The 12199-nt window shown below is 37.7% G+C and overlaps 4 protein-coding genes across 4 annotated transcripts; all 4 read right to left on the reverse strand.

Annotated features, from left to right (window-relative positions):
• Nucleotides 1–212: 212 nt before the first annotated feature.
• On the reverse strand, nt 213–913 carry crygm7 (crystallin, gamma M7; the record flags this gene model as incomplete). The annotated part of the gene is made up of 3 exons (XM_079426319.1): nt 213–485; nt 586–828; nt 905–913. The coding sequence occupies 3 exons, from the start codon at nt 911–913 to the stop codon at nt 213–215; spliced, it is 525 nt and encodes a 174-aa protein (XP_079282445.1).
• A 1009-nt stretch (nt 914–1922) lies between these two features.
• LOC306875635 (gamma-crystallin M2-like) lies at nt 1923–2895 on the reverse strand (the record flags this gene model as incomplete). Its single annotated transcript, XM_079426320.1, has 3 exons — nt 1923–2198; nt 2448–2690; nt 2887–2895. 3 exons carry the CDS (start codon nt 2893–2895, stop codon nt 1923–1925), a joined length of 528 nt encoding a protein of 175 aa, XP_079282446.1.
• A 1234-nt stretch (nt 2896–4129) lies between these two features.
• LOC306875636 (uncharacterized protein C2orf80-like) lies at nt 4130–5794 on the reverse strand (the record flags this gene model as incomplete). Its single annotated transcript, XM_079426321.1, has 8 exons — nt 4130–4198; nt 4343–4437; nt 4549–4636; nt 4976–5053; nt 5129–5219; nt 5311–5393; nt 5563–5644; nt 5754–5794. 8 exons carry the CDS (start codon nt 5792–5794, stop codon nt 4130–4132), a joined length of 627 nt encoding a protein of 208 aa, XP_079282447.1.
• Nucleotides 5716–11851, reverse strand: sgo2 (shugoshin 2). The gene is made up of 8 exons (XM_079427000.1): nt 11665–11851; nt 11475–11585; nt 11190–11365; nt 10758–10835; nt 10161–10200; nt 7365–9278; nt 7065–7173; nt 5716–6928 (listed from the first exon to the last, which is right to left on the reverse strand). The coding sequence occupies exons 1-8, from the start codon at nt 11729–11731 to the stop codon at nt 6841–6843; spliced, it is 2583 nt and encodes an 860-aa protein (XP_079283126.1). The 5' UTR covers nt 11732–11851; the 3' UTR covers nt 5716–6840.
• Between the last annotated feature and the right edge of the window lie 348 nt (nt 11852–12199).

Consider the following 12199-nt stretch of genomic DNA (forward strand, 5'->3'; position numbering starts at 1 on the left):
CTGTCTCATGGAGGAAAACATCTCTATAGTTTTATTCAGTTCTCCAAACAGTGTCGAGCAGTCTGGCAGCCTATAGTAAGAGTCGTCATCAGGCAGTGACTCCTCCAGGTAGAGGGTGCAAGAACAAAACTCAAGATACTTTAGCACAGACACCATTTTATTTAGTGTGCGAAAAAGGGCATACAGCAGACATTTCACAAGGACTCCATTCATTAGAGATCCATGATTCGCCTGATGGAGCCCATCCTCGAACTCATGCCGCCCCAGTCACTGTACTTCCTGTACTCGCCGGGCCTCAGGTAGAAATGCCTACCTGTGTAGATGGGCTGCTCATAAACAAGCCAATGACCATCCATCACATGGCAGGAATGGAAGTCGGACATGTTGAAACGGTCCATGATGTTGGGACAATCGTCCTCAAGCTCCATCATTTTGCCACCCATGTCCTGGCGCTCATAGAGCCTCATTCTGAAGGACCCACGATGCTAATGGGTAAAGAACAGGAATTAAGGCTAAGTGCTTAATTTTAAATAGATTAAAACAAGAAGATTTATACTTTAGATAACAAATAGCTTCAGCCTTTACCATTGGGATCATACGACAGGATCTAACGCAATCGTTCATTCCTATCGTATGCATATAATCAGGGTACTCGCCCCTTCTCAGAAAGTACTGGCGTCCCATGAAATTGGTTCGGTCGTAGACCATGAAGCAACCGCTTTCCACTCTGATGGAGTGACAGCGATTGAAGTAGGAATGCAGGTCAGCGCAGTCACTCATGCACTCATGAGAACGGCCCCCAAAGTTCCTATCCTCGTAAAAGACAATCTAGAGGAAACATTTTACATAAGCAGCACAATAATAATTCATATATGGCTAATACATTATTATAATTTGTACAGACCTTTCCCATGTTTGTGTAGGCTTTGAACTTTTTCCTGTGTAGGTGCCAAATGCTGCTGGAACTATAAATATATATCCATGAAAATAATGGTACTACTGTTCATGTTGTCATTTAAATCACAGTGTACTCATGTCAGCAGAAACTGTACAGGAATATTGCAAACATGGACAGTTTTACCCCAAACAATCACTTTGATTGCCTCTGTAACATTAGTTTTTCCAGCAAATGCTGCTGTGTTGAAAGCTGCTGGAAAGGTCTGGGGAAACAATATAACAATAGTGTTATGTGTCTGCATTTATTTTAACATTACAAATCACAAGTCTGTTTGTATATGTTTAAATAAGGGCATTTAATTTAAACTGAAAGGTTTTGTTTTTGAAATTGTGAAATGCCTTTAGTAGAGCCGATATGGATGTTTATGAATAAATCTATTCAAGAAATATTTGTATGTACAGTTTTGTCAAAGAGTCCCATTGCCATTATCTATCTCACTCACAAGTGTATTGTAGCAATTATTTGAACTCTTTATCCAGTGTAAGATGGCTACCTATTCAAAATAAGGCCTATAAAACACATCAATGCTTTGCCAGTGACTGAACATGTTACCAGAATGAAAAGTTCTACATGACTGCCATTAGAAAAGTTGAGTTTGTAGGGATCAAAACCTTTGTTACAATCTACCACAATCAGTGGTGGCTTCCTACTGTCCATATAATTTCTTTGACTTCTAAAACATGCTATAAATTGATATTGATATGATATGCAATAGCTACAGTGTATTTTTAAATCATTTACACTGGCAAATATAAGGGAATACTAATCCTTTAGGATTTAAAGCTTCTTCCCGCAGATGCCATATACAGCCCGAAATCTATAGGCCTATATGTTTGATCATGGACAGCTATAGCAATCAACACATCTCCAGCATCAATACATACACTGCCAAGCATTTGGCTTTGTGATATTTTATTGATAAGTCAATGCCAGAAAAGACACAATCATTTTCATAATGTGAACTCTAAAAATCAGTGATTCTGCGGAAGGAGCCAATGGTGGCACACATGGCACCCCAGTCACTGAACTTGCGATACTCGCCAGGAGGCATGAAATACTGACGGCCTCGGTAACTGGGGTGCTCGTAGAAGGTCCAGTAGCCCTCCATGACATTGCAAGAGTGAACGCTGCGGCACTGGAAACTTTTATGAATGGACTCGCAATCGTCACTGAATTCCATCATCTGACCTTGGAAATCTGGCCGATCGTAGATCCGGATGCGGTAGGATCCATCACTTTTCTGCAAAACATTTCAAAATATTTTTTTAAATAAAGGTTTAAATGGCTTAGAGTTTGAATGTCTGCAATGAAAATGTGTACAACAACACAAAATGCAACAGATTTACACATCATGGATACTAAGAACTAGAGTTTTCTATGGCAAAATAGTGAACAACAAAGAAGGAATAATAAAATAAATAAAAAATGTAGATGTGGAAATAGAAGTCACAACAAATATTATGGAATAATTAACATGCATTTTACTCACATAGGAAAATGTACGGCATGAGCGAATGGTGTCATTGTAGCCCATCCAGCGCTGGTATTCAGGATATTCACCTCTGGTTAGCACATACTGGAAACCAGAGTAATTGGGTCTTTCATACAGGACCCAGCAGCCACTCGCCACTCTGACAGAGTTGCATCGACTGAAATGAGGGTGCATGTCTGGGCAGTCTGTGTCGCACTCATAGGAGCGACCTTGGAAGTTTCTCTCCTCATAAAAGATAATCTGAAATCAAGAGATGTGACAGATTACAGCAAATTAAACAGACAACTGTAACAGGTCTATTGTTCTGTTTCTCGTCACAGTAGCATTAAGTCTAATTAGCATTTCAGCAATAGCAACTGTTCAATCAAATGCTTATCTAACTTTCCTTAAGAAATGCAAAAATAAAGAGGTTATCATTTTTGACAGTCGCATTTACCTTACTCATTTTGATGTCAGCCTCTGGAAACAGTCCTAAACATGAGAAACAGTCAAACAAACTAGGGCACAAGGTCTGCTTTATAAACCACCATCAACATGGTGGATCAAACTTCATTTGTCCCTTCAATGACTGGGATTTGGCACTCTGATTGTGGTGCCAACCTCTTAATCCTATCCATAGATTTAAAAGCCCTGATTCATCGAATCAAAATTACTAGCTGGCAAATTACTGACCTCAGCTGCCCTCCTCTGTTTTGATCCAGACACTAATGAGACGCTTTATGTGATGGAATTATTGCTTATGACATGGAATGCATCAGCACATCCAAAAATGTCTGTAACACACCACAAGTTGCAGAGTTCAGAAAGTAATAGTTCAAAGTAAAGTAACCAATTTTATTGATTACTGTAAAGTTAACTTCGAATCTTCATTCACATGTAAAATGAATATGCATGGGCAAACTTGTTCACACCGTCTATTCCTAAAATAACACTACGTATGGACACTTTGGACAAATAAAAAGAAAGTGGATAAAAGTATTATTGGTATTTCTACAATAACCTTGTCAACTGATTTAGTCGTGACGTATTGTCAAGTATGGTGACCCATACTCGAAATTGGTGCTCTGCGTTTAACCCATCCAAGTGCACACACACACAGCAGTGAGTAGTGAACAAATGCACACACACACACACACCGTGAACACACACCCGGAGCAGTGGGCAGCCATGCTGCAGCGCCCGGGGAGCAATTGGGGGTTCGGTGCCTTGCTCAAGGGCACCTCAGTCGTGGTATTGAGGGTGGAGAGAGCGCTGGACATTCACTCCCCCCACCTACAATCCCTGCCGGCCGGGGACTTGAACAACCTTTCGATTACGAGTCCGACTCTCTAACCATTAGGCCACGACTTCCCAATTAAATTCAGGGGAGAGCGTGAACGCAGTCCCCCACTACCATAAATTATGCAGTCGAGATTCCCACATTTGGGGAATTCGCAGGGGTCAGCACAACCGGAGTGCTGACCCCTGCCAAGCCTCGCCCTGGGTGAACCGCCTTCTTGATCATGGTGTCTCCCCTGCCAGGTAAGTATGATCTGCTGTCTTTGTTATTAGCCTACCTGGTTGTGAACAAAGTCTCAAGAAATAACTAATATTTTAATAAGGACAAATGAGGAAACACCTGAAATAATGTTACATGTGTTTAATAAAATGAATATTTGCTTGTTGTACAGCTGCTGTTTTCAGTCCTGCAGAGATTCTTGCGAGCCTTCATAGTGAGCAGTTTCATCTTTTAAGGAGTCCTCACTATCCTGTATTCGACACAAAATATAGGTGCAACAATTCCAGTACACAATCTGAGCACATGATGCCATTAATGTTTTTTTTTTTTTTTCAGTACATTATATTACTGTGTGTATGGGGTAAAATGTGAGGAACAGCTGACCGACACTCACACTAAATGAGGAGCTAGAAGAGGACTCCAGTTTCTCCATTACTGGAGAGACCTCCTGTTTATTGTGTTCCTTGATCCAGCGTTTCAGTACCTGGGCTGGTGAAGAGAGTAAAATAATACTTTAATAAGATTAAAAAAAACTTTTTAATGCTGTATTAAATAATACTGTATTATATTAATGGATTTGATTGTTATGATGGCACATACTGTGTTTTCTTGAGTGGTCTACTGCTTTGAATGAACTGAGCATAGCAAATGGATGATAAGAGAGGGAGAATGGGTGAACAATGTTGCCCTGTTGAGAAATTTCAGAAATCACAAAACATATACTTTTTTTTTCTTTTTACCATTTTACTAAAGTTAGATTGCTTCAATTCAATTATTAAAAAAAAAAAAAAATATATATATATATATATATATATATATATATATATATATAAAGTAATTTTCAGAAATTTGCTGAGGCTCCCAAATGGGTCCTTCTTGGTTGAGAACCATTGCATAATGTAAAGTGCCAGAGTAAACAACAATTTAAAGGCTTCCTATTTTCAGACCGGGTGTATATTATTCCCATTCACATCCATTGTGACATTTGTTCACTCGGGTGACATACATAATATATACTGTAATATACCTTAGCATGATTATGAGGGTAAGATGCCGCTGGTTTGCAATTGTACAGAGACAGAATGTCTTCTATAGGTAAGTTGTTCTGAAAATGAGAGAACGATGATACGGCTTGTGGACAAAAACACAAATGTTGTTGAAACTGGTTACTTATCCTTACCAGAAGCATTCCAGCAAAGGAAGAAAGGATCATTGCTTCTCTTTCCAGGTGATTAGGGTACTGGCTAATGTATCTTAAACTGCCAATTCCTCTACAAACAATATATCATTGCCAAATGTGAGGCAAAACATAAAAATTAATCTTTTGAACAAATACAAATACCAGTTATATAAATTACTCACATGTAGTCAGTCTCAGCTGCATTCTTCCCATTATTTTTATTGAGCCACCACAAAGCCACACTTATAGCCAAGTCATAATGGGCCTATAATATGCAAATGTGTTTAGAACAAGTCCTAAGCTTGTTGAATCTTGTTTTTCCATTTTTTTATTATAATGAAAGAAACAAGAACAATAGAAATTAATATCTACTCTCTCAATAAGACAAACCTATCCTTTGAAATTAAACTTTCTCTTTAATATCGATCACTTACCAAATCATCAATCATTGTAGAAGTGCTTTTTCCCTTTGGATCAAAACCAGTTTCTCTGAGTCGCTGTCCAATGTATTCATCACTAAAAAAGTTTTTTAAAAGCTTTGTTCTGAAAGTGTGTTCTTACAAATGAACAATTTATGATAACTTTATCCTGATACAGTACAGTTAATTTATTTTATGTTACTTACAGTAAAGTTTTAACATCTCTCTTCACTCGCTTGACCTCCATTTTTCAGACACTTGAAATACTTAATCCTAAACGTCTTTATTTCAATATTTAGTCAGGAACGATAGCAGAAATCCCATTAAAATTAAAACAGCAACATTACAAGTTAAAAGAAAAAAGAAAGGCACCACGAGTATAACTTTACCTAGTAGTTAATCCTCTGCCAGGGGCAACACTAAACACAGGAAGCAAACTTCAAACTATCTTTTGGCTTCCTACAAACAGGAAAAGTGAGATGAACATTTGACATTGAAGTGTTAGGTTACTAAAGGCATCTGATGAGATTAACATTTGGAAGAAATAACAAGCTGGGATGCTCTAAAAAAAATTGATTAAATAAAAAACAGTTTGTGACTATAAGCCCATAACATTTGAATTCAATGCATTTTCTTAAAACAAATTGATCTTCTCAACAAATTGAAAGTAATAATTTTCTTGAAAACACACCGAAAGAAAGAAAAAGAAAAAAAGATAATTGAAACTTACCTAAAACTCAGATACCAACACTTCCTGACAGCACAATAAGATAACTATATATCAGAAGTTTTAGTCTGCTCTCATACAATATAAACTGGTTAAACAGACACTCCTACTCTGTCTCAGAATTGTAGTCGTCTCAGGTGAACAGTCCTCTGAATTATTCATTCAGTCCTTCAATCACTTTAACACTGTTGGCCAGTGCCTGGTTACATAACACACAGACTCAACTTTCCTTCATATATCTTGATAGGAAACAGCTGACTTCCATATATCCAGTATGAATGTCACAGAGGGATGGAAAGCAGAATCAAGTTAACAATAAAAGAGAATAGAGCAGCCTAATAGAGCAGGTTCTCTTTATTAACCAATAAAATAAAATCTAAAATTTAAACAATATTCCCTATATATATACACACAAGAATGAAACTGAGCTGAGATCTGAAGGCAGGGTAACAGCTGTGATTAAAAACAATTACTTTAAAATCTAAAAATATTTGCATTACATTAAAAGACAAAATAAAATGCAAAACCAAAGGAAAGTCTGAAATCAATAAATGGGAAAATCACTCCTAAACTCGTTTCTTCTTCTTTTTGTCTTTGAACACTGGAGAGTTTAAGAATTTTGTATCAGAGTATTTGTCGCCACGCCTCATCTTGCTGTTGGAAAAACAACAAAAACAAATCAATCAATTCAAAATTATGCAAAAAAATTTTTTATCTCTATTAAGACAGAAATACATTATATTTTATTGCATTACATTAGATTGTGATAGATCACTCAAGTGTAACTCACCAGTTGAGGGCTGGTTCTTTGTAGGAGACTGGTGCTGCTCTTCTTCGAGTTCTCCCGCAATCAGAATTATGCCCTGTATTTGTTAGACTCTTCATAACCCTGTCGCCTTCTGTTCGCAGAATGAAAATAAATATATAAGATACAAACAAATACAAGACATATGTGAAATGCAAAAAAGGGACAAATAAAAATTAAATAGTCTCAAAGTCATTTGTATTAAAAGCGTACTAATATGTATTATTGTTTCTCCTTAAAAACACACACATTGGCAAAGCATTTAGACTTATTCATAAGGTTTACCTGGAGCTTGGTGCCTGAAGTCTGAGTCCTGGTCCTGGTAAATGTTCATAGTTTGACAGTGGGTCTCTGGTTGAGGGCTGTGGGCAGAGCTTTCATCTAAGAGTGCTTCAGTGTAAACATCAAGGATCTCCCAGGGAGGCCTCTCTTCTGTGAATTGAAGGTCTTTTGTGTGTCCACTAAAACCATCTGAAGTCACATTGTATTTTTCCATGACAAACATACTTCTGTTCATAACAGGTGAAACATTATCCGTTTCATTAGTAAAAGGATCATGTTCAGAAATGTCGCTGGAAGCCCCACTGTCAGTCTTTTCCTTAAGGGGTGATTCATGGCAAGATGAAACAACATATGTTTTCCTGCTTCTGCCCTCAAGAGCTTGGTTGGTTTGATCCAGATTTATGCTAAGAGAGTCCACGTTGATATGGTCAGTCTGATCTAGCTCGTCAACAGAGGAAGGGGAACTTATTTTAAGGGTTTCAGCATTATGTCCATCCCTGAGATCCTCCTTTGAGGCAGAGCAATGAGATATTACTGGTAGCTGTAAAGTATTAGACAAAGACCTGCATCCTGATGCATTGTCAAGACCAGTCTCATCTTGCCTTTTACTCAACACAGTTTCATCCACACTCACAGCACAACTGTTTTGTTTCTTTGTTAATGCTTTGCGTTTTTCTCTTGGTGCAGCATTCTTCTTTTTTATTTTATCTGCCCCCTCTTTTCTGTGTTTTTTGGCTTTGCCAGCCATTGATGACATAAATTCATAGGGTTCCTGTACAAGGCTGGCATTCACATCTTGTGAACATTCTGAATGATAGGTGTTTTCTGTCAATATCTCATGAAAATCATGTTCTGGCTCCTTGTGCTGTTGTGCAACATTATCTGAATCAATACTGAGAGGTGTCGTTTGGGCTTCTGATATTACGTCCTGTAAACCTTCCGATCTGTTGGGATCTTCTAATATATTGGTTTCATTCAAAAATGAATTCCTACTGATGAATGATTGACTTGCCTGTATCACAAATGTTCCTCTGTTTTTCTGTGTCTTGCACTTTTCAGACTGAGGAAGTGGGTTTGCTGGAGTTTTGTTTTTATGTTTTAGAACTGCGGTCTCACCAACATGGACATCCGTACAAGCAGCCTCTGGGCATAAAGTACTAGCAGACTGAACATTTTCATGCAAGACTTTGGTCTTCCTGCTCTTCTGAGGTCTTAGCTCATCTTGATCTACAATTGTTCTTCTGGTTTCCTGGGTAGCATGGGACTCTTTAGCTTTGCTTTTAGCAGCTTTATTTGAAATATTTCCATGTGAAGGAATTGCCTTGCTTCTTTCAGAATTCTGAAGCTCAGGATCACTAAAACAATCAATAAAAATGTCATTAGGAGGATCTTGGGAGATCAGGTATGTTTTTCTTGGATCTTTCAGTTTACATGTGCGTCTGCTACTTTTATTACGAGAGGTGACGTGAGTCTTCCTGCGTGCAGTTATTGGCTCCATTTGCTGCCCATTCTCCACCTCACTCTGAACAGTGGGAGGGCACTGCTGTGTGGCAGCGGTCACCTCTTTTGGCACAGCTGATGTATATTCTAATCTACTAAATTCAATTGGTGGGTCTTCCTTTGCAGGTATAACCTCACTACGTTTTTCTGATAGACACAAATCCTTTTTCTGGTGTTCTTCTGTAACTCTAGAGGTTCTTTTGGCATTTGTTTCAACTGTTACTATTTCAGAAGCACTGTCACTAACGGTCATCTCCATTTCAGAGTCATATATGGTATTTTGCTGTGCTGGACCATCTCTCTCTTGGCTGGGATCATCACCGGCTGAATTCACTGGTTCAGACTGAACATTGTCCTGCTGTGGACAAAAAGGTCTGTCTTGCAAACTCTCAACCTCTCCCATTTCAATGATCTGGTCTGGAAAATAAATCACAAATTTAAATAACATCAAAACATTTTGTTAGCAGTAATGTACAAAGAACTTAATATTAGCTTAATTTGTATGAGTTGACATAACAGTGCCAATCATTCTAACTTAACTAAATCTGACTGACATTCTTAAAGGGATAGTTCAACCAAAAATAAAAATTGTCATTAATTACTCACCCTTATTTCGTTCAAAACCCATAAGAACTTTGTTCATCTTTCTAACCCTAAAGACAGCAACGCACGTTCAAGGCACAGAAAGTAGTAAGGACATCGTTAAAATAGTCCATGTGACATCAGTGGTTCAACCATAATGTTATGAAGCTACGAGAGGGCTGTGCAAATAATTAAATGCGATTATCATGCGCATCTCGTCAGTAAAATTGGTTCTGTGATTAGTGTAAATCTCCATCACGAACTTTCAGATGGAGCAGCATTTACTACACAGAGCCACAGTTCACTGACAAGCTACGCAATATCGCGATCATTATTGCAGACGATTCATCGCTGATAATGAACGTGATATTGCGTAGCTTGTCAGTGAGCTACGGCTCTGTGTAGTAAATGCTGCTCCATCTGAAAGTTTGTGATGGAGATTTACTACTAATCACAGAACCAGCTTTACTGACGAGATGCGCATTATCATCGCGTTCGATTATTTGCACAGCTCTACTTCGAGATTACTTTTTGGGCGCCAAGAAAACAAAAATAATGACTTTATTCAACAATTTCAAAGTCAGAAAGCTTGGTTCTGAACATGAACGAAGGTTATGGGTTTAGAACAACAAGGGAGAGTAATTAATGACAGAATTTTCCCTTTTTGGGTGAACTATCCCTTGTGTACAATGAGCAGCCTACAAATTGTTTTCATACCTTCACTGGTGTTGTGTTCCAAGTCCATACTGTCTGGATCCTTTAAAATAACAATTAGTTTTAATATGAATTCTAATAAAAATAGTTATTAATAATATTGTGTCCATCAAACAAATAGCAATATGTGGGCAGTTGTGACCTAATGGTTGGAGAGTTGGACTCGTAACCCAAAGGTTGCGAATTCGAGTCTCAGGTCCAGCAGGAATTGTAGGTGGGGGGAGTGAATGTACAGCGCTCTCTTCCACCTTCAATACCATGACTGAGGTGCCCTTGAGCAAGGCACCGAACCCCCAACTGCTACCCGGGCATAGCAGCATAAATGGCTGCCCACTGCTCCGGGTGTGTGTTCACGGTGTGTGTGTGTTCACTGCTGTGTGTGTGCATTTAGGATGGGTTAAATGAAGAGCACAAATTCTGAGTATGGGTAACCATACTTGGCCACATGTCACGTCACTTTCACTGTCACTTTTGTGAACAATCACCAAAGCTTGGCTGAAGTCCTGATAATTATTATTATGAATATTCTAACTACTACCAACAACAACAATACAAATAGCCATATAATTTAATTATTAGACAAACACATTGACCACTTACCTCATCATTACTAAAAATGTCAACTGCCTTTGTCATCCAGTTTAGGGAAGAGTCATAAAACTCTCGTATAACTCCAAACTAGATGGCAAAAAAAAAAAAAAAAACTGTTAGCTACATATACTGGTATGAAATATAATGTATGTTAGTACAGCACAAGCTCAACGTGTTCAATAAATCTAGAGTGACTCTTGACTTATGTCTGTACAAGTGTACAGTATATATATATATATATATATATATATATATATATATATATATATATATATATATATATATATATATATATATATATATATATATATATATATATAAGGGTCAGGAATCCAAGACTGAAATTCACATGACGAGCCTAACTTCACAAGTTTTTAAATAAAAAATTCGTGAGTGAATATTCAAATGCCATATTACTGGATTTCACGCCCACAGACTCACCAGTTGTTTGCTTTTATGTCGCTGATGAGCAAGATCAAAATGAGTTTTCTGCGCATCTTTCCTCAGTCGCACCACCTCTGCCTCCAGCTCTCTGCTCTTCTGCTTCTGAGCAACAAGAGCCAGAGCCAAAGCCTTGTTGTTGCTTTTCAAAGAAATCTTGAAGAATGATGAGGTATCTAAGAGATAATAAAGTCCAGTTATTGTCATTGATCAACTCCTAACAATCACAAGCTGCTACATCAGTAACGTTAATGCAGACAACTGAATCCGTTTAGCATTTCTTACTGTGTATTTTGGTCTTTATCTTTGCTGCGTACACTGTTGCCGTCTGTTTGCCCATTCTTATGTTTTCCTTCTTCTCTTTAGACGCCATTATCAGCGTATTATCACTGGGAGCTGTAATAAAGACATGATTGATAATACCACGGCGGAATAAAACCGTTAACAATAATGACTCTATATTCCGACTACTCACCATTAATAAACGAAGACGACAAATTCGACTCTTGGTGATGTTTATCTTTATACTTGTTAAAATGCATTTCTACTCAAATGACAAATAATGAGCGTACAAATGAAATCGGTTTACACTTATTTAAAACTAAACATTTCCGCGGAATCTTGAAATTCTTCTTCTCTTGCTGTTAATATCGTTTGTAGAATGAACCGTTTAAGTATCGCCACCTACTGGACTACATCTGTAACGTGACGAGCTTTAGCATGAGAGCCTCGACAGACCTGGAAAATGTCTTGAAATTAATTACATAACATAAGCAAGTAACGTTATCAAGAGTAATAAGAAACAAATAAAGGATAACATAATTACATAACACAAATAGGGAAGATTATGTGTATTTCAGAATAAAAGCTTAAACACAAAATCGACCTTAATAGAAACATGATGTGTATTTAAACGTGGTAAGAGCATCAAAGACCTTCATGATACAAAACAACACCACATCGTGCCTAATTCAAGATAACGCTTCCCTGACAATATAAATTAAGAGGTG

The sequence above is a fragment of the Barbus barbus genome (assembly GCF_936440315.1).
Source record: "Barbus barbus genome assembly, chromosome: 10".
In the NCBI taxonomy this organism is placed as follows: Eukaryota; Metazoa; Chordata; class Actinopteri; order Cypriniformes; family Cyprinidae; genus Barbus; species Barbus barbus.

Excerpts from the sequence above, each read along its gene's own strand:
- sgo2 (XM_079427000.1), bottom strand. The coding sequence starts at position 11,731 with ATGCATTTTAACAAGTATAAAGATAAACATCACCAAGAGTCGAATTTG. Across the intron at positions 11,366-11,474 it reads GATAAAGACCAAAATACACA|ATACCTCATCATTCTTCAAG; the intron begins GTAAGAAATGCT and ends ATTATCTCTTAG. Across the intron at positions 9,279-10,160 it reads GGAACACAACACCAGTGAAG|ACCAGATCATTGAAATGGGA; the intron begins GTATGAAAACAA and ends TTTATTTTCCAG.